General features: G+C 45.7%; 2 protein-coding genes and 1 long non-coding RNA gene across 3 annotated transcripts in view; 2 read left to right on the top strand and 1 right to left on the bottom strand.

Annotated features, from left to right (window-relative positions):
• BICDL1 (BICD family like cargo adaptor 1) overlaps positions 1–4,803 on the top strand; it is a 49,291-nt gene extending 44,488 nt beyond the window's left edge. The window contains exon 10 of the mRNA XM_053959386.1: positions 542–4,803. Coding sequence (XP_053815361.1) covers positions 542–742 — 201 coding nt within the window. The 3' untranslated portion in view covers positions 743–4,803. The remainder of the gene's footprint in view (positions 1–541) is intronic.
• An 861-nt stretch (positions 4,804–5,664) lies between these two features.
• RAB35 (RAB35, member RAS oncogene family) lies at positions 5,665–20,447 on the bottom strand. The gene is made up of 6 exons (XM_053959605.1): positions 20,343–20,447; positions 16,613–16,663; positions 15,733–15,856; positions 8,977–9,101; positions 8,765–8,889; positions 5,665–8,238 (listed from the first exon to the last, which is right to left on the bottom strand). Exons 1-6 carry the CDS (start codon positions 20,392–20,394, stop codon positions 8,110–8,112), a joined length of 606 nt encoding a protein of 201 aa, XP_053815580.1. The 5' UTR covers positions 20,395–20,447; the 3' UTR covers positions 5,665–8,109.
• Positions 14,821–17,915, top strand: LOC128797229 (uncharacterized). Its single transcript, XR_008434059.1, has 4 exons — positions 14,821–14,962; positions 15,124–15,231; positions 15,394–15,527; positions 17,665–17,915. It is a non-coding gene; the product is annotated as an uncharacterized LOC128797229 (long non-coding RNA).
• Positions 20,448–20,513: the final 66 nt, after the last annotated feature.

The following is a 20,513-nucleotide window of genomic DNA, read 5'->3' as shown; positions in this document are numbered from 1 at the left end:
TGGTGAGTCTGGTGCAAAGCCCAGGAGGGCTCTGGTGGGCCCACACCTCCCCCAGCCCCTTGGCACCTTCCCCAGAGGAGCCCCAGTGACAGTGGCCATGCAGCAGCTCTGCCACCCCTGCCTGTGCACACAGACCCGCTCAGCACAGACCTCCGTCCTTCTTCTGACCTTTGCTTTCAGCTGCATTTGTTCTTATTTATTTCTCCCCCAAAGGGGACATCTGCAAGCTGCAGACAGCAGAGAAACCCAGCTTAGGGGTGGCACAGAGTCCCAGGCAGGCACAGAGCGCCTGTGCAAGACCACCTGAGCAATTCATCCCTCAGAATTGTGTGATTGCTCTTCCTCATTCCCTAAAAAGCCTCACGGCAGCGGGCACAGCTGAGCCTGCTGTCGGGTGGGGACACAGCCCTGTCCCCGCTCCCGTCATCCCTGCTCCATCTCATCTCTGCACGTGTCATACCCATTTCAGCCGCCCTGCACGAGCTCCCACTGAGTGAGCATCAGCTGCCACTAACGCCCCTGTCCTCTCCCTCTGCTGCAGGATGACATGCACAGGGTCATTGACCAGCAGCTGATGGACAAACACCCGAAGGAATGGAGCCAGCTTGCTTATTCCTTCTCCAGTGGCTCCGGCGCCAGGCGGAGTGCCAGGCCCTCCCCCGCGCTCAGGCCGGAGCAGCAGGGGGACGAGCCCGTCGGGGCCGAAGGAAACCGTCTCTTCTCCTTTTTCAAGAAAAATTAATTTGAAAAAGAGAAAACTCTCCAACGATTCCTGCTTCAAGATGGGGAGTGGGGCAGCTGCCCAGCTTGCTGATGGACCCAAGTCTGATTCACTGAGTAAAAAAGAAGGGGGCAAAGGAGTTAACCCTTGAGACTCTGCACTATTTACACTGCACCTGGTCTGAACCAAATGTTTACATGAATTGGAGATTTGCAAATTGACAATGTGATTCTACTAGAAAGAAACTTTTCTTATTCTGTAAGTGAAGTGATAAACTTCAGGGTATATTTTAGGCGCTTTGACACAGTCCAGTTTCTGCTGTGAAGAATTCTCTGATTGTCTTAAAAGCATTCTTATGCTGGAGAAGGAAATAAGCAGCCCCAAGACAGAGCGGTGCAGGGGATTGAGAACTTCTGTCACAGCGAGCACAGGGGGAAGAAGAGAGCTGAATGCAAAAGGACAGAAGGGAGCCACTTGTATCACCCTGGCAGCTGTGACATCCTTCATCCATCCCACTGAGACTGGAGTCACTCTGGCCCCAGCATTTCCATGTTTTGACAAATGTAGCTTTCTCCGTGGTGGAAGTTGAGCCCTCACTGCCGCTCCTGCCTGGGCACCATCTCCCCTGGAGCTCTGCGTGGCTGTTCACCCTCGCTGGGATCCAGGCTCCTTGCAGCTCAGGGCAGGGGACAGATAGATGGTGTCACTGTCCTTCCAGCTCCCTCCTGTTACAGAGGTAAGAGTTGCAGGCTGTAGCTACACAGATTTCTCCCCAGGAGACTGACCATCTACAACAGATTACAGACTGGATAAAAGTTGTGCATGTTCAGTCCTGGGGCACCTGCTGTTCCTCCAATGACCAAAAGTAGTTTGGGAGCTTCAGCAAGTCACACACCTTTCTCCAAAGCCATACACATCACCCAGAGTAAGAAAACTGTCATTTTAACTGGATAGGCCCCCAAAAGCCTGAGTAATAATTCACTGAAAGCCTACTCCCAATGATGTCAGTCAGTCTTTGACACTGGGTTGGCAGACTCGATCCTCAGAAAGCACACTGGCATCTGCCTTCACTGAAGCCAAAGGCTATCAAGGTGTCTACAAAGCTCTGGAAAGCCTGCAGGTTACTCTGCCCTATGCAGTAACACTGGCTATGGCCTGACAGAAAGGAGCATTTGTCCCTGCCTGTGGGTCAGTTGCTACTCAGCCCTTTGGTGAGCAGGTAGCCAAAGGTCCTTTTGATCAAAGATGACCAGAGCCTGCTTTGCACGATTTGATCAACAAGAAGGAACGTGGCTTTTTTTGGTGTATTCCAGCACACAGCAGTGCTGGAAATCATGCAATACTCAAGTAAGGACCTCCCCTCTGCACTGGATGGGCACTTTACAGCTCTTTTATCAGTCTACCATCATAAGCCAGTGAGGAGTACCAGGCTCAGTTCAGAGATGTCCTGCTGCTGTCATGCAATTTTCACACATTCTCCCAGCTCCTGATATCCATGGGCAGGTCCCAGTTTGTTTCCTGCTTCTTCCAAAAGGCCACCACCTACACTGTCCCACAGCAGACAGAGCTGGTGCACCTTCAGCTCTGCCCTGCTCAGCAACTTCGGTGCTAACACACCATCCCACAGGGAGCTGCTATCTCTGCTCACACTCACTTAAAGGAACAAGCTTTCTGCTAGAATAGGTACCAAACACCCTCTAAGCAGCAGGTAAGAGGCTGGTTGGTGGCTTGGGTTTTAGTGTTATTAAGCTTCCCTGTGGGATAGAACATCCATAATACCTCAGTACAAATATCCTTTCTGCCTATGAAGATCTGAGCGTTCCTGTATTTCCTTGTTACATGAAACCACCACACTGGTATGAAACCATCTTGCACTAAGGCAGCTCTGGGTTGCAAGGAGCAGAGTGCTCTGAGATTGGCAATGATAGTGAAGAGCTGAGTGGTAAAACCCATCCACATGAAAGCAATGAACCCTGGATTGCAGAGCTTTCTTCAGGAAATACTTGGGCAAAGCCCCACCAATACAGCTTGATGCTTTTGGGGAAAGGCATCAGGAGCCTCACAGGCAGGGAAGGAAACTGAACCTTGGCCTCTCCTTTCTAGGCAATGCTCAGCTGTTGAGTATCTGCTTGTAGCCACTTGTAGCCAGTATCTGCAAGCGAGGGGAAGGGCTGCAGTAGCTGCCACATGCTCTCAGTCCTCATCTTCCCGTCCTGCCTCTACTGTGATTCTGGATAGGGCAGGGACACGAGGCACACACTCAGCATCTCCTGCTGCCAGGACTCAGTCACACCCACATGCATTACCCCAACCTTTGATTGCTGCAAAATGAGGCGTGGCAGCGTGGATGCCAGTGACACCTGTGACACAGAGACACCTGTGACAGTGACACCTGTGAACACTGAGAACGATGCTCTATCACAGGAGAGCCACGTGACCATCTCGGTCCTCAGGGACCTTTCTTCTGCTGTCAGTTGTCATTTCCCAGTCCCCACCAACTCTCTTCAAGCCACATGCCCAACAGTTGTGTGGGACTCTACCCCAGTGAGGATGGATGGATGGATGGATGGATGGATGGATGGATGGATGGATGGATGGATGGATGGATGGAATCTCTAAGGCAAGGGCCTTAAGTTATCCCATGAAGATGCAGTAACGAGATGAAGGTGCCTTCTGCTATGTTTGCTGAGGAAAGTGACTCAATCAGTTGCAGGGGTAGGCACAGCACATCTCTTCATTTAATGGGAATCCTTAATCCCATTGCAATTTTCTTTATTTAACAAAGAGTGATGGAAGAGATTGCAAGAGGAAAGTCTGCATGTTCTGAGGTGCCAGTTGGGTATGGTTTCTTCAAACAAGCCCCTTCATCCTAAAGACTTAGTTGCACTACTAAACCCAGAGATAAAAGAGAACTGGGTGTAATGAACTGGACAACACACCAAAGGAGACCTCCTTGTGCTGAGCTGCTACTCCACAGGAACAGAAACTGCCTTAACACAGCAGCTAGGTTTTGTCTTCTGTCTTGAAAAACCTCACCTGTGCAGTCCTTCACACCCATTTGTCACATTGTGTTTTAACAAGGTCCCAACTACTTCACCCCATGCTGTCATTAACACAATCACCTCCATCCTGTCATGGCCAGGAGCCCGGAATCAGCCTTGCAGTGCTGGTTAGAAGACACTTCACTTGTGGCTCTTCCAGGACACGCCCACGGTGTAAAGGAAACATCAGCTCCAGGAGATGAGGAGGAGGAAGCACATTAATCCAGCAGGTACTCAGGATCCCAGAGGAGATTTAATGAGTGGGATCAGCAGCTGTAAACACAACCCTCAGCCTTGTTTTTGAGATAATAGTAAATAAAACAGTAGTGCTGGCTCAGTCACTGTTCAAATACTGCACAGAGAAGAGATGCCTGCTGAGATTAAAGTTACAAAGGACTTTCCCACAGGTAACAGGTGACTGGGCAAATGTTTGTTATGCCAGCCTGAGGGAAAAGGGATCAGTTTCCCCTTCCTAAACTCTGCAAGGGAAGCAACTGTAAACAAGGAACAAATGTAAATGAAAGGCAAGTCACTAGCACTTTATCTTCATACAAACTTAGATCAGCAACTTGCCGTGGAGATGAACAGTAAATCAAAAAGTTACTGACAACAGAGTCATTCTGCAGAGAGAGCAGGAAGTGAGGGTGCAGCCAGGGCCACATGCACTTGTCCCACTTAGAATGGTAGATTCCAGATATGCCTCTCCATCAGGCAAACTCTCTACTCCCCACTCGGCTATAAAAAGCAAGATTGTTTGAACCAAAAAGCCAAGAAAGGAAGTGTCTGGGTGCTGCAGCAATGATTCCCTTGGATTGAGAGGGAAAAAGCACACAGCAGGGACAAGCAGAAAGAATGTACCTATAGATATGTACATATACCACAGTGCTGTAATTTTTGTATGTAGCAGTCATGTAAATAAATGTATGGTTTTTATAAGATACATATTATAAAAATCTATAAAGGCATATTTTTAGTAAAAACAATGCTCTACTTCTTTTGTAAATAGTTCTCTTCAGAATAAAACAGATCATTTATACGACACTGTCTCAGCTCTCACCACTTTACTGTGCTCAGCTGCAAAACAAGCTCATTTTTTGAACTGTCATTTAACACCCAACAGCATCTTTGGTGCTGCATCATCCTATGGAATTCAGCCAGGTAAAGCCCCTGTGTGTGCTTAGGAGAGAAGGGGCCAGGGCAAAAACATTTGAAACATCTGCATCTCCTGGTGCACAGGAACACCTAAAGATGGATAAATCATCCCACCTTCCAGCCATTTGTGTCCTTTACTGGCCCTGGTATGGAGGCAGACTCAAATTGAAGGAATTTAGACACCAAACACAGACAGTGACACATCCACAGCTGGCAGCAGCTGCAGCTCAGACCATCCACATGTCCCCTCCAGCTACTCCTCCCAGATGGGTGCAGACGCAGCAAAGGCACCTTCCCAGAGCAGGTTTCCATCACACTCTCCAGGAGCAACCTGGGCAGGGCAAGGGGATGCTGAAGGCACAGCCACGGCTGCAGTTCCTGCACAGATTAATTAAACACACAGTAATTTCCTGAGAAAGTGAGGAGAGACTCCAGATGCTTTTTAGTCACCTCGGGAGGAGGAGCTTTCAAAACTCACTCAATACTTTTTGTTGAGCAGAAAAACAAAAGATTACAGCACAATCACAGGCATTTCAATTCACACAAAAATAAGTTACTCGTTCCACCTTCCTCTGTCATTCAAACTAAAAAAGCAACTAAACATTTGAAAGCATTAATTATGTTGTTTTTTTTTTTAATATCCCCTCTCAGGAAATAACCCTTTACACACAGCAGCAGAGCTCACCCCTGACTTGCCACCCTCCACCTCCAGGTGCTGGACAGCAGAGGAAACAGAGCCTCAAAAAGAGATTTGGCAGCTTGTAACCTTTATTTTTAGTTTTTTAAAATTATTTAAAAAGCATAATTAGAAACTTTCATTACAGAAATAATCCTAGCAAACCAGTTAGACATTCCATTGCTCAACATTTAGGAAACTTCACATCAGCACCACTAGAGACACGGTCCCCACCCCTTCCAACTGAACAGTGATGGCAAGAGCAGAGGTAACTGCTCCTCTACAGCCAGCTCTGGGGAAAAAAAAAAAAGAAATTCCCACTTTAAGCCAGGAAGCTGGACCTGGATTGATAGAATTCCAACCACGGCCACAAAAACCTGGACTCAGAGATCAATTTTTCCATATAAGAGAACACTCCAGGCTTGGGTGCACCATTTCCTCATTTTATTGCATCATTTCCAGTAAATTCAGACATGTTCTTCTGCCTATATGAAGTTACTCCCTCCTAGATCTGCACACAGCTACCAACAAGATTCCCAAAGCCACACAGCTGGGCCCCTCAATCTGCAGGGAAGAACCCCCACAGGACAGCTCCAGGGACTGGCCCAGCTCCTCCCAGCACACACCACATTCCACACTGGAGAGCAGGCAGGATGGACTGGTGTGACCTAAGGCTTTGCACAGCCTCTCAACAATGACCAGAGCTCACCCCAGCTCACTGCAATTCTTGGGTTACCAATGCAGGATATGTGAAGAAAAGAGGTGGGTGAAGGCAGCTGGATACGTATCCCCAGCACCTGATCCCATTAAAAACCCACGTGTTACACATTCATCGTTTGCACTTCAGAAAAAGTCTTTAAAGTGATTGACTGTGATGTGATTGTATGCTCAGGGCTCTTACCACAACCTGAACAATCTAAAAAAATGCAGGCAAAATAAGTGACTAAAATTTAGCCTCTCCTGGGGAAAGGGTGAGGAAGGGAGAGAAGTGGGGCTGATTCCAAGCTCATGGACATAGGTGAATCACATCCTACCAAACTAAGGCCAGCAATTCCATAGGGCCACTTACTGGCACATGGAGTATGTCCACCTTCAAGGCCTTAAAGGAAGACATATCCTCCATGCCTTTTAAGGTAAAATTATTTTTTATTATTTAGGCAAGAATTCAGGTGCTGAGCATGTCCTTTCAGCCCAGACATTTGATATTTTAGTTACACACACATACACTCTCCACCTTTAACTACATCTATTCAGGCTGAGGAAGTGAGCCCTTGTTTTCCCAGAAAGGCTGACGAGGGCCAGGAAAATGTTGCTGAGCACAGCAAGCCCAGCTTGTTTCCAAGTGTGATCCTCCACCACCGCATAACCCAAGCAAGCAAGCCTTCCATTTCTTTGCATTAAACAGCAGTCCTCCTTCCTAACAGAAGAATCCTGGGTATGATCCTGCAGCTTTCATATTCAGACATCAATAAGAAGAGCTGGATTTTTTTTCGTGCCTTTTCTCTCTCAAAAACAAAAGCTTTGCCAACAAAATTCACATTCAGGTTCAGATTGCCTATTTGTGGACAGGGCAACAAGGAGAAGTTTGGGGGTTTTGGCAGAATCACATGATTTTTGTTCTTCTCAAAAGAAATGGACCCTCACTTAGGACACTGGCAGAACCAGAAGCAGAGGTCAAAGTTGTTAAACTTTGTTTAAAAAAAAAAAAGGTTTTATCCAAACAAATCCCACTTCTGCAGGTCAGTTTGTTTTCCAGTATCTTGATACAAACTACAGGAGAGCACAGGTACAGCTGGACTGCAGCACAAGGAGGTGAAACCCAAGGATCCAGCCACAAATCTGGATGATGGCAAGCTGAAATTCCAGGCCCCAGCAGCAGCTCCAGCTGCCAGCCCAGGGGCTGGTGAAAGGAAACCCCAGGCTCCAGCAGCGACACCTGCAATCCTGGTACCTAGAAAAACACAGCCCGAGCCCCAGGAAAAGCCTGGGACTCCAGGAGAAGCCAGGGGCCCCAGGGGCACCAGTTGCCAGCCTGGAGCCCAACAGAAATGCAGCTGGAGGCCCCAGGAAGCAGTCGCTGCCAGCCCGGGGCCAACTCAATTTAAGAACTTTTAAACTTTTTCTTTAAAAAGATGAACTCTGCAGTCCATGATTGGTTGACATTAAGAAGGCAGAAGCTAAAGCGACAACAGAGAGGCGAGGCTGTTTAAAGCAATATACATTATATACAAACTCTTGGGTTAATTAGTCCACTTGGTAGGCAACGTCCTTCTTGTCTACAAGGCGCACTGGAATGAGCAGGGGAGGAGAAGGGGGCAAGATTCCATCCGATACCTTCTTGGCACTGCAGTGGGAAGGTGCCAGCGCCTCTTGATAGAAAACATGAAGAAAAAATAATCTTTAAATAACGGCACAAAACTGAGAAAGTCCTCCCAAAGCCTGCCCCAGTGGAATTGCCCGAGTCTAGCTGGAGGGGCTGATCTGTCTGAGAGCAGAGTCTCTGCAGCAGGGAAGGGGCATTAGCAGCACCGCTTCTTCCTTTTACTGTTCTTCGTTAGCTTCACCACATCGTTCTGTTGCTGCTGTTGCTGCTTTGCTAAGTTTTCTTTCTTTGCTCGCAGGACAAGCTCTGTAATGCAATTAAACATCTGCAAGAGAAACAAGCAGGCTCAGACCACCGTGGAACTCAGGCCGGCTCCTGTGGGGTGCTGCTCCTTGGAAGCCATTCCCCTTTTCTCTATGTTTTAATAATGCTTCAGAGACCTTCCCCAACCCAGAACGGCCCAAGTGGAAATCCAATACCTTTTCCCAACCCACTCCCAAGCTAAACAGTACCTCTATCCCTTTTTCCAAACCAGTAAATAAAACCAGGGCAGTTTGGCAACTGAGGCCAGAAGTGAAGCCTGGGCAGTCTTACCTCCTACAAGCATTCTCAAGTCTTTCCTGCTTAATACATGAGCACTGCAAAGCTACTGAAAATGCAGTGTGGGCTCCTTCATTTTGCTTTCCCAACTCTTCCAAAAACAGCTGAATGTCTCTTTTTGACATTTTACCTACTACTTGCAACTTGTACAAGCACTTTTTCTTTCTCAATGGGAAGAATGGAATTTTTATTTCTTCCCATACCATTATCCCTAAATCATTGTATCTCTACTCTTTTGAATATTATATTACCTCTTCCACATTAATATTTTCTTTGGCGCTGGTCTCAAACAATTGGATCTCCATCTGCCCAGCAAATTTATAGGCATCTTCTGTTTCTACCACTTTTCGGTCTGGGTCATCATTCTTATTGCCCACTAAAAAAGGAAAGAGAATAAAAGTCAGTTTGGTATTTCAGCAGGCCAGCCCACTAAATAAGATGCTGTAACTCCCTAATTACCCACCTAGTATCCTGCAGACATCATCACAGTTTTGATTAATTTCATGCAACCACCGTTTTACATTCACAAAAGATTCTGCGCTCGTTACATCATAGACAACAATGACCCCATGTGTTCCTCTGTAATACCTGTGGGGTACAAAAGGACAGCAAATGTTAACTCAGGGTATCACCTTCTCTTCCACTGAGCTTCTACAGGATTCACAACAAATCCTCAAGTTATGGTACCCAAGCGATCCCATTTTCTTTCCATTGAGACTCATGTAGCTCTTTTATAACAGCTTGATCCCAGGCTGCTCCTCCAAAGCTACAGAGCTCCCTGCTCATTCACTCTACACAAATACGTTTCCAAGTCCAAAGTCTTCTAAAATCTTCCTTGTTCAGGTTGTCAAGACCTTCAAAGATGAATGCTGTCTTCCAGCTGCAGGACCAAAGGCAATGGTACCCCCAGCACATCCTCAGAACTGGCTGTAATGTGATCCTTGGGGCTGTATAAGCCACATCAAGTTTTTGCAGTAATTCTGTTATCTGTGAACAATCACTTACAGACTAAAATTTCAGCAGATCTCCAAATATACTCAACCTTCAGCCACAGTTCTCTTGAGCTCTCAAAAATTTCTGTCTTGTTGAGCGACTGTGTTCTGATCACACCTTCCTACTCAACAGATCGACTCCATATGTGCATTCAATACACTCTGCTACCTTTAGCCATTAAAAATAAGCTTTATTTCAGTTCATTCCCATTAGTCTTGGGCAACTGGCACCTTTAAAAAATGATGCACAAGTCTGATATGCAAGAAAAATATCTGAATTCAGGTTCCAACATTATCACCTGCATGAAGCTACCAAAGACAGACAGTAAGTGCACCACGAAAATGCTAAATAGAAAACCAGCAACCTCTACCTTCTCAGTTTTCAGCCACAATCACAAGGCTACTAAGTACATTCCTTATTGCAAATCAGGCAATTGAAACAGGAAACAGTTAACAGTGAGGTCTTCATCAGGATCCATTTTTCATATTACGTGTAGCTTTACTCTTTTCCTTTCATCCTCTTTCTTCTGATCAATATTAAAATTTTTAATAAAACAAATTCAAGAAACCAGCATACAAAATCGAGAATATTTCCTTAAACTGTGACAGCATTCCTAGACCTTGCTGTCTTATCACAAGTACTTCTTGCAGTACATCCACTGCACTTCAGAGATGTCCATTCTGCTCCTCTGATTTTTCCAACTCAGCAAACCCACCTTTGAACCTCAAAGCTTTTGAATCTAACCCAAACACACCTTTGAGAAGATCTCAAAGCTTCAGCTCACTTTGCTACTGAAGTGCTTAAGCAAGTCACTGTCTCCTCCCACCTCCAGCCTCATCATCCTTCTACAAGAGAAGCCACCTGCCTTCATGCACCATCAGACAGACTTGCAGAGAGGCACAGATCAGCCCCAGAGGCTCACATCTTCCTCTCCTGATCCCCCTGCAGCTATGGTCCCTGGCTATCAGTGCTCCTCCAGGATGCTCTGCAGCAGTAGAACAGTCTGCTCCTACTGCCCATCTGGGCACTTGCAGAAGACACTCAAATACTTCTCCCATGCCATGTTTTACCAGTGATTTATGCTGTGCATTTGCATCCCTTGGCAAGAACTAACTCAGGTAAGAAATACTTATTGCCAGCCCATAGGAAATCCTGCACTTTCAAACATTCTAGTCCATTCACAGTTAGTTCTTTCAACAACTTCAACACTTGCTACAGCACTGCATTGTGCTTTACTTGATTACAACCCAACTTTATTATATAACTTGGATCCTTTAGAGGGAAAAGTACTCCATGGCCTGAATCCACAGGTTGCAAAAATAACCCATCCTCTCCTGACACTAGCATGCCCTGCACACTGGTTTTGATGAATCCTGTTTTGTGTGATAACATCAGAAAGGGATAGATCCCCAGTCCTACCAACACACTGGATTTCTCCACAGCTGAACAATACACCAATTGTCTTCAAGCTCTCCCATATCATCACCTACTAGTCTTTTAATTCAGCAGCCCCCAGACTGACCTACCACTTCCTCCCCAACACTGAGCATTGCATTTGCCAAGACAACACTCAGCCCTTGGAGAAGCACAGTGGTTCAGCTGCACCTACGCAGAGCTGCTTCATTCTGCTGTGCACACCGAGCCCAGCCTGGCATCCCTGTCAGCCCAGCCAGGGGCCCAACGGAGCATCCTGCTGCTCCTACCTTGCCCACGCACCTACATTTTCTTCTAAGCAAAGCATATGATGTCGAGGAGTGGAAAACTGGCAGCCTGCACGTACCGATCCCACTCCTGACACATCGTCAGCACCGTCACATTTTGCTTCTGGGATGGGGTCTGTGGGCTGGACCCTGCAGCAGAGACCACCACAGCAATGGGAACACTGCAGGGGCTTGGAGCTCGGGCCACTGATATTGCCAACCAGCTCATCAGAAATAGCTTCCTTTGTGCAAGACAGCAACCCCTGACTCCTGCTGAGTGCCTACCAGCATACACTGCTGCTATTTTTGGAACGGAAAATTGTCTGGCACATCGTTCTAGAAAGGTTGCCAACCCCTCATCTACACTAAAATGTCATTTTCTCTATTGGCTGTCATTACCAAGAGAGATAAGCCTGAGAGATAAGACCATGACTACCTGTTATTCTCAAACTCTTAAGTCTCATAGCACACATTTTTTCTCAAAAAGCTGGTCATGCTATTTTCTAGGATGCTCTGCATGCTATTATCTAGGATGCAAAGCATCCCAGATAACATTTTAGGCTTAACAAGTACAGCGAAGTTTCTCCAACCCCAAATGCAGGACAGTACTAGAAAACAAAATCTGATTTATCCTATCCCATACTTCAACTTCCAGAATGATGCAGTGCAGAATTGCTTTTATAACAGGTTGTGGGCTTTGGCGAGTAGAGAACAGATGGGGCTTTTGGCATTCAGGGAGGAGTAGGTGTAAATTTTGTGCTTTTGGCAACCAAGAGGTAGTTGAGACTTTGACACAAGGGAAAGAATGTCTTATCTCCTTCCCATACACAGTTTTGGGGAAATGGAGACCACAGAAGTGAAAGCAGAAGAGACCTGAAGTCCTCAATCTGAGCTTCTCAGTCACAGACTGATGCTGGCTGTCCTCTGTGTGGTGGGAGTGCCCTGCCATGTCTTCTGCAAACCCCAAAGCCAGCATCTGCTGGTGGAAATACCTTCGTGAAATACAGAAAACAAATATTCTAGACCAGTTATTCACGTTAAGAGTATCCATTAAAGTTTCATCCTGAGGTGAAAGACAACCAAACCTGACCCTTGGATGCTTGCCAATAATCTCCTATATAGTTGGAAGTCCCTAGACCTAGAGGCTTTACATTTAGTTTAGGTGTGGAAAAGGCTTAAGAAAGTCAACATTTAAGTTAAAATAAACACCTTATTGCTTGTTCTACCACTAGAATTAAACTGGGGATTACCAAAACTCAACATGTCCTTCAGCCACCTGCATCCCACTCTCAAGTCCCCTGAACACAGCCTTGGGAAACATGAGGGAACATTTGCCACTCACTGGGGCATTGGCTATTGCAAGAAACCAGTGAGAAAGCTCTCATATTCCCTCTAGCAATTGCTTCCCAATATTAACATCTGGAGTAATAACAACCAGTTTCATGAAACACAGCAGTAGCTAAGTCAGATTTAAAAGAGACACTATGTTGGTCCAGTAAGACCCATACGTTGTTTTTTTTCAGGAAAACAGTTAACTGCTAAATGTGAAAGACAGGGCACTGGTTTAATCCAGCTTCTTTGTTCATATTTCACTATGTAGCACACATTTCCTTCATTTTTTCATTCATTAGAATTCTAACCATTTCCAGAGACTTCTAATTATCTGGTTTCATACTCATCTTTCTTTCAAGTTCTTGGAACACATCTATTGTCAGTCAGACCAGTCTTTTAGCTACTAGCCTTTTAGTCATATCTGCTTTATAAGACACAGCAATTCTATCATCTCAAAGATCTTATCCCTCTCTCAAACATGCTATTCTACAGGAAACCATGGCAGAAGGTCCCTCTGCTATCACTATTCATCCTGAGCTGGCATCTGACAGCCATTATGTAAAGCTTGAATCCTAAACCCACAGTCCTGAATCAGGACAAAGTAGTCCTGTCTACAAGAGGAAATCAAGTACAGGGACTGGCTGTTCATGCATTTTAAGTATTCCTGCTAATACAGCTGCATCCTGGCATGCTAAATCCCTGGTGAATTTAAATCAAATTTAATTTGGATGACATTCCATGGCAACCAAATTCACACAGCTCAGCCTCTCCTCCCAGAAGGCACCAGTTAGCCCAGTATTTCCACATTTAACAGACAATAAAACCAGCTGCCTTTATACTTCCTAGTCTGAAATTCTGATCTAGTTTCATTTTCTTGAGCTTCTGTAGAATACTCCAGACCAACTTGATTTCTCTTCCTTAACAGTTTTATTCTGCTTTTCAGCTTTTGACTGTAGCTACAGTGATGTGAAATCAAATTACTACAACCTTTTAATGTTTCCCAGTTTTCCACTATTAACTTCCTATCACCTCTAGCATTTTGCAGTTCTAAGTCCACGCAGCAGCACTACCAACCTGTTACTGTAATTACCAGATGGGCTCTGATTTCAGGCTTGCTTGCCAGGCTTGGCTCAACATCAATCTGAACTCTGCCTTTCACTGTAAAGGGACTCCCTGACCTACTGTAATACTGAAGGAACACCTTTGATATTCTTAACTTCAGTCTAAACCTCCATCTAGTCAAAGACTAGGCAGACTACTACATTCTGTTGACAGGGCACTCACACTCCACCCATGATTTGATAGCCAAGCCCTTTTGTAAGAACAAGCAAGGTTACTTTATTTGTCAGTCAGTTTAGGATAAATAAATCAGTTACAGTACTACTTTGCCAATAAATGAATAAAAAAAAAAAAAAACACCAAAAAAAACCAAAACACCAAAAAAAAAAAACCAAAACCAAGCCAGCCAGAACCATTTCTAAAATTTAACTCTTATTATTGCCTGATATGATTAGGAACACTAGACAGGCACAGCCAACCAACCTAGCAAGAGGAGCCCATGATAACCAGCATTCCCAAAGCTTTCCTCAACACTTCAAATGCACTTGGACAATGAACTTCTTTGCACAGAATTGTAAAAAATGCAGATCTTTTTCCCTGACCATGGAGTTAACATTCAGTAATGCTAAGGCAGAAACCCCAAAAGGTTAGATCCCCCCAGAGTAAAACATGCCTCACTTGGGTAAAAAGCAATGCAAAAGCAAGTAGCAGCAGAGTTCCAAGAGGTCATGGCATAAATCCCTCAAACCATTTCAGCTTATCTGAAATGTTAATCAAGAAAAGAATTTACATAAAACACTGTGCAAGGTCCGATCCGCAGCTATTCCCACTGACAGAAGGAATCCTCCTTTGCTGGTATTCCCTGCTCAGTGCTGGATACACCATGGCTTTCTAAGCTAGCTGGCATCAGCCCCACGAGCCAGCGTTCATTCCCGAGCCCGAGCCGCGCCGGGGAATCTGCAAACAGGAAGGCCGTTTGCTGACTCAGCAGTAATCGGGGCTCTCTGACTCGCCTGTCACAGCTGACAGGGCCGCAGCACTGCACAGCTGCCTCCCCCTCACCACTTCCTTCCCAAAACTGCCTGCAGCGCTCCAACAAGAAGTGATGTCACACACAGGAACCCTACAAGAGGCAACCGAGTTTTTTTTCAAGCTAAACACTTAGGAAACAATGGAAGTAACCCAGTAATATCCGTATAGGAGTGCAGAGGAAAGGGGCGGCGCACACATCACGTTCAACTTTGCCATTTCTAGTGCTTTAGACATAACACAGATGTAACCAATCTCATTATTTTCAGGTCTAAGTAAATTAATCAATTCATCAGCTGAAAAAGATCCTCCTCTCAAATAAGAGCCAAAGGAGAAGTGAGTCATGAAAGACCAAGTAAAACACATGGATCTTTCAAGAATTATTTTGGTTAAAACCCAAGGAACAAAAGTTCCATTTCCAAGTGCACTTTTCCCTCTTCCCCCCGTGAGCAGTCCATTTTTACTGCAATCAGTTTACAAACACATTTTATTCTTAGTTCCCACCACCACAGCTCTAGGTGTGGTTTCTTCAGGAACAGGAAAAGCTCTGCACATGCTGTTCAAAAGGACAATGAGTTCGAATCTGAATTCCAACCAAGGAAAAGGTTAATATCATGTGGGCGTCTGCTTCAGCAGAACTCCACACAAAGATAGCTGCTAAAGCATTTGTCCTAAAGGAAAACCAAGAAAAATCCTACTCTTCAATCTTCAAGCTGTTCATTAGTTATATGACACTGACAGAGGGTTTGCACTCTGTGCTTCTGCAGTGCATTCAATCAGAGGACAAACTTGGACAGGCACAGAGACAAGCTACTATATGCAGTCTAATAACTCCAGTTCTACCATTTGGAAACCAGCAGCAAAGGAATAAGACAAAGCCACCACAGAAATGCATAGAACGGTGAGTAACTCTGAAATCCTAGTTCCAAACTTTGCTAGAATATCACCATCATGATTGGTTCTGACAAAGCTGAGAGAAGTTTCACTGTACAGACCACACAGCTATCATGAGTTAATCAACTGCAACACTTAAATATCTAAACTCCAACTCTGGACTATGAGATCCAGACCCAAAGCTCCACATCACAAAGGCCAGCGTTACTCACGTTGATGTAATAGTCCGGAAGCGTTCTTGGCCAGCTGTGTCCCAGATCTGGAGTTTCACCTTCTCTCCATTGATCTCAACTGTCCGGATTTTAAAATCCACTCCAATGGTGGTAATGTAGCTGCCTGGAGGGAAAGCGTGGGTAAGTGAGAACCTAAGTCTTGTTTATTTTGGATGTCCCAAAGCACACTTCTTGAACACTACTTGGCAGCAGCTCTCAGACTGGACAGGAGAACAAGGTTCCCCATATCTGCTTGCTGTTTAAAATGCCTTATATCATGCTGATCTACATATTTTTATCTGCAGCTAATAGCTTTTCTTCCTAGCCATAAAACCACTTCTCCCATGCCACCTTTAAAATTAAAAGCTCAGTGTTACAAAATAACATTATTATTTTTCAACCCCATTGATCAAGACTATGCACCGAAATATCTCAAGAAATAGGCAGTAACTATGAGAGCATTTCACTTGTGAAAATTTTGAGACAACACTTGTCTTTAAATGCTTGTGGAAACGCTTATTTTGGACATTCTAGGAGCTTCCTCCCGATAAACTGGTTATATCAGAAATGTAAGTGGTTCACCACAATACTCAATCAATCTAAATCCCAAATGGCTAACAGGAAGTCTGCAGAGAGTATAGCATAACCTAAACCACCTAAGCTGTTTCTGGAACCACCTCAGTATTTCAATAGTCAGGGACTTCCAGCTGCGAGAGAAGATCAGACAGGATGGCCTGTACAGGCTTATACCAAGAGATGCAAATTTAAAAGCATGATGTATTCCTAGCACAACTATCAGTGGGCAAACACAGATTTCTTACCAATCAGCACTGGAGCAAACCTAGAGCATTTCACTTACTGAAGGAAACAAACCACTCACCTGAGAAGGTATTATCTGCAAAACGCAACAGCAAACTGCTCTTGCCCACACCTATGACAAACAAACACAGCAAATCTTTCAATATAGTCATCCTGGGGGTCAGGAACATAACAGTATTTTAACCATCCATAGCATAAAAAACAGCACATCATTTAGTACCATCCACCTTGACTGTTCATCTCCACACTCTCTTTGGAGATTTGACTAAGCACCGTCACCCCAAGACTCAGGATGCTCCTGATAGCAGTGCAGGGAGGGGAGACTTGTGCCCTCCCTCCTCCAGCCCTCAGCAAACCCTCCAAGAGCAGCTTCTGAAATGTGGTCAGAGAAGAATAATAACTAAAAGCAAGTTTACAATCAGTAGGCTTACATCTGGCTAGGGAAAGAGCCAAAGCTGAGCATGTCCTGTGAATTAGCAAGTGCTCAGAACACTGCTCTGAATTCAGCACTCTATTGAATTCCACTTGCACATCATGTGCGACGTCAGTAACACCACTGCCTACCTCCCATTCTGCGTGGAATTTGGACTGCTCTGACAATCACACCAGGGCTCGGTACTACAAAGCTCCCATTAGCATGGCCACAGTCTAACAGAAGCCTAATCCAAACAGGAATTGGGAATCACAGTCCTGTATTGCCATCCAAAACAGCCTTGTTCCACATCTCACAGGAAGGACACACACCTTTCTGAAGCTGTCCCTGTTGCCATGAAACATTCCTCTAAATGCTTTGAGTAGCTCTTCATCCAGGTTTTCCATAACTGATTGTTTGCACCCTGATAACACCCTGTTGCAGGGAAGCATTTTTCACAGTGCTTCAGACAAGAACTGTAAGAAACTTATTCCTGCACACCCACCCAAGGGAATCTGGGTATCTAAATGCCTCCACGTTGTTATCTCTGCATAACATCTCTGCTGTTAATGACCCTTCCTCCCCAAAACAAATCTGCTATGGCATGAATAGGAAATTCAACTTCACCGAGGTTAATTATTAATCCATTAAATCTTTTAATGTTTTAATGTTTTAATTCTTAATCCATTAAATCTTTTCAGGTAGAAGTTATCCAAGGTAATTATTCTGATGATGTGTAACTCACAAGTTCTTCTTAATAGAAGACCTATGCAAAGGCTATCCAGAACTCCAGTAGTTCTCAGCTGCTGGCATGTGACAACAGCTACCAACAAAAAATAAAAACCAGCCTAAAATCTGCATGATTACTGTAAGCCAGGTCTCATTTGCAAAGAGTTCAAACCACCAGCCACCTGGAGAAGCCATGCTCATTCCTCACTGCTATCAAGCTAAGGAGGAAAAGAGGAAAGGAATTAAAAAATACAAAGTTTCAGCATGCATATAATCAGTACCTCTGAGCTCAAAAAAGGTAGTAGAGCAGTCCCTGTACTTCAGAGGACTGGTTATTTAGCCAGAATTAAAGCTCTGCAAATACCGGTCAGCTAAGAAAAAATTAGAAACTAAGAGAAAAGAAGAATGCTTCAGCATCAAGTGCTGTGCTTCTTGACCAAGCAACCTTGGCCTTCAGCTCAGTGAAAGGCAAGAAGGTGCCAGAACCCAGACTTGTCAGACCACAGCACCGGGTCCGAGCTCAGCCAGCCCTGGGCGATGCTGCAGAGCTGCACATGACACTGCTCTGTCACACTGCCCTCCACTGCACAAGCTGCACAGCCCCCAGCAGGCTGGCAGCTTCCAGAGAGAAGAAAGCTCCCAAACTCAGGAAGTTCTGCATGCTCCCAGTGACAAAGATCTCACTAAGCAAACACTGCCTCTGACCCACACTGTTCACGCATAGAGAAACCACACTCTTGGTGACCCCACACTTCCCACACAGAGCTGTTTGAAGATCTGAAGAGAAGGCTTGCAGGGCCCTCAGCTTCTTGAAGATAGCAAAATGAAACAAAACAAAACAAAAAAGGCATATTGACTTTGCATAATTAAAATTAAAAGTGTATTTCAGTGTCAGACAGGATTCTAAGACCCCTATCTTACTGAACATCAGAGTGAACTAAAGAATCAGAAGCAAAGCACAAATCATCTGTATTATTTTTAAATATCTGGCACAGCTGAAATCACCAGCAGCTTTTCAACCTGACCTGTTCTAAAAACACACAAACCTACTACCCCCCTGACAGATTTGCATACAGGGGAAAGCAGATGAGACATAATTATCCTATCCAGTAACAGTCCACTTCCTATTGCAGGGAATAAATGTCAATAAACAAGGCAAGCAAACTGTTTCATGCAAGCAGAGACAAAGCCTTCCTGTTGGGGTTAGCAAAAACAAAACCAAAGAAAAATCAATAGTCAAACTATATAGTGAGATTTAATTACAGCAGAGAACCACAGGCAGCCTGACAATTCTCACAACACTCACTGGATACACTATAGGGATTTTGCTCAAGAAGACTGAGCTGACAAAATTTATTTAATTGTTTAAAATGAGAAGTCTTCCTCAGAGTTTTCACCATCCTGTTTATCTTGCCTGAACAGTTTTGGAACTCATTAGCAACCAACAGAGCCACTGCTCTACTCAGAATGCAGCGTTTGGTTGCAATAATCCAAGGCTCCCAGAATTGCCTGAGGTTTAAGCTGCTCTGAGGCTGTTGTCCTGTCTCCCTCCTTAGATCACTTCATGCAGACAGAGTTTAGCATAGAAAAAAATATTTTTGACACGAAGCTAAAGCTTCTGAAGGTGACAACGGCCAAGATCGTGCAACATCACCCTTTCTTTCATCAAGAGCTGTGCCTCGCTGCATGCCGGGACCTGCCGCCCCACGGACCACACCTCTGTTAAAAGAAGAGGGTGGATGCACCCTTCTCCAGTTTATGGAAATTCAGCTGTAAGCTGCTGGAGTGCTACCAACACCGAGCTGCACCGACGGCAGCAATCCTCCCAGTCCCAATTCCTATGCACCCAGACCAAAGCACCAGACACTGGCACAGTTCACACGCTCAGCCCTCCAGAAGTTTCTGAGATTGCTGCAGAAGTATTTAAAGGTCTATTTTCAAAAAAACCTCAAACTACGCCTTTATCTCCTGTTTTTAGATATTTGCACCCTATGCTATAACAAGAAGTACACAAAGCTACCACCTCTTCCAGGATTCATTAAGAAAAATAAAGAAATCTAGAACTGAGACTTCAGGCTAAAGCACAGAAAAGGTCTTAAGGAATAATTAAGACAATAATGACTGTTAAAACGTACTAGCTGCCGCACTGGAAACAACAGTCCTTAGGGCAGCCAGCCCTTCCCATCGATCCCTAAACTGCCTGTCACAGGGGAAGGGAATTCCCTCCTCATCCCAGCAACAGATTAGTGGGCGCCGTCAAAACATGCGCTCGCCAAGGTTGATGCCGGCAGCACCGCCGGTGGTGTCCTGGCTTCTACGTGTCTAATCTGCATTTTCCCAAACCCAGCCAAGCTATTTACCATAATATCCTGCGGTAGCCAGTTCCGCAGGTTTATCAGATAAAACCTCCCCAAGCCCAAGCGAACGCGCCCCGCCATTCACACACAGCGCGGGGTCCCGGCTCAGCCCCGCGCCGCGGCACCGGCAGCACAATGCCGAGGGTGGCCCGGGCGGAGGAGACCGCCCCTCCCCGACTCCCCCGCGCCGCCCGCCCCGGCCCCGCCGCAGCACTCCGGCCCCTCACGGCCCGAGGGGCGGCCACCCCGCCAGCGGCCTACCCACGCCCCCGGGCCGTGCCGCCCGCGCTCACCGCTATCGCCGATGATGAGCAGCTTGAAGAGGTGGTCGTAGTCCCGGGCCATGGCCGGGGCGCGGCCGCGGGCGGCGGAGCGGGCGGGGGGGGTGGGGGGCGGGGGGCGGCGGCGGCTCCGGCCGGAGCCACTTCCCGGACAAACAGCCGGAACTGACAGCGGGGCCGCCG

This window comes from Vidua chalybeata, chromosome 18 (genome assembly GCF_026979565.1).
Source record: "Vidua chalybeata isolate OUT-0048 chromosome 18, bVidCha1 merged haplotype, whole genome shotgun sequence".
Classification (NCBI taxonomy): Eukaryota; Metazoa; Chordata; class Aves; order Passeriformes; family Viduidae; genus Vidua; species Vidua chalybeata.
Note: the sequence above shows the minus strand (reverse complement) of the source record. Positions and strands in the feature narration are given on the sequence as shown.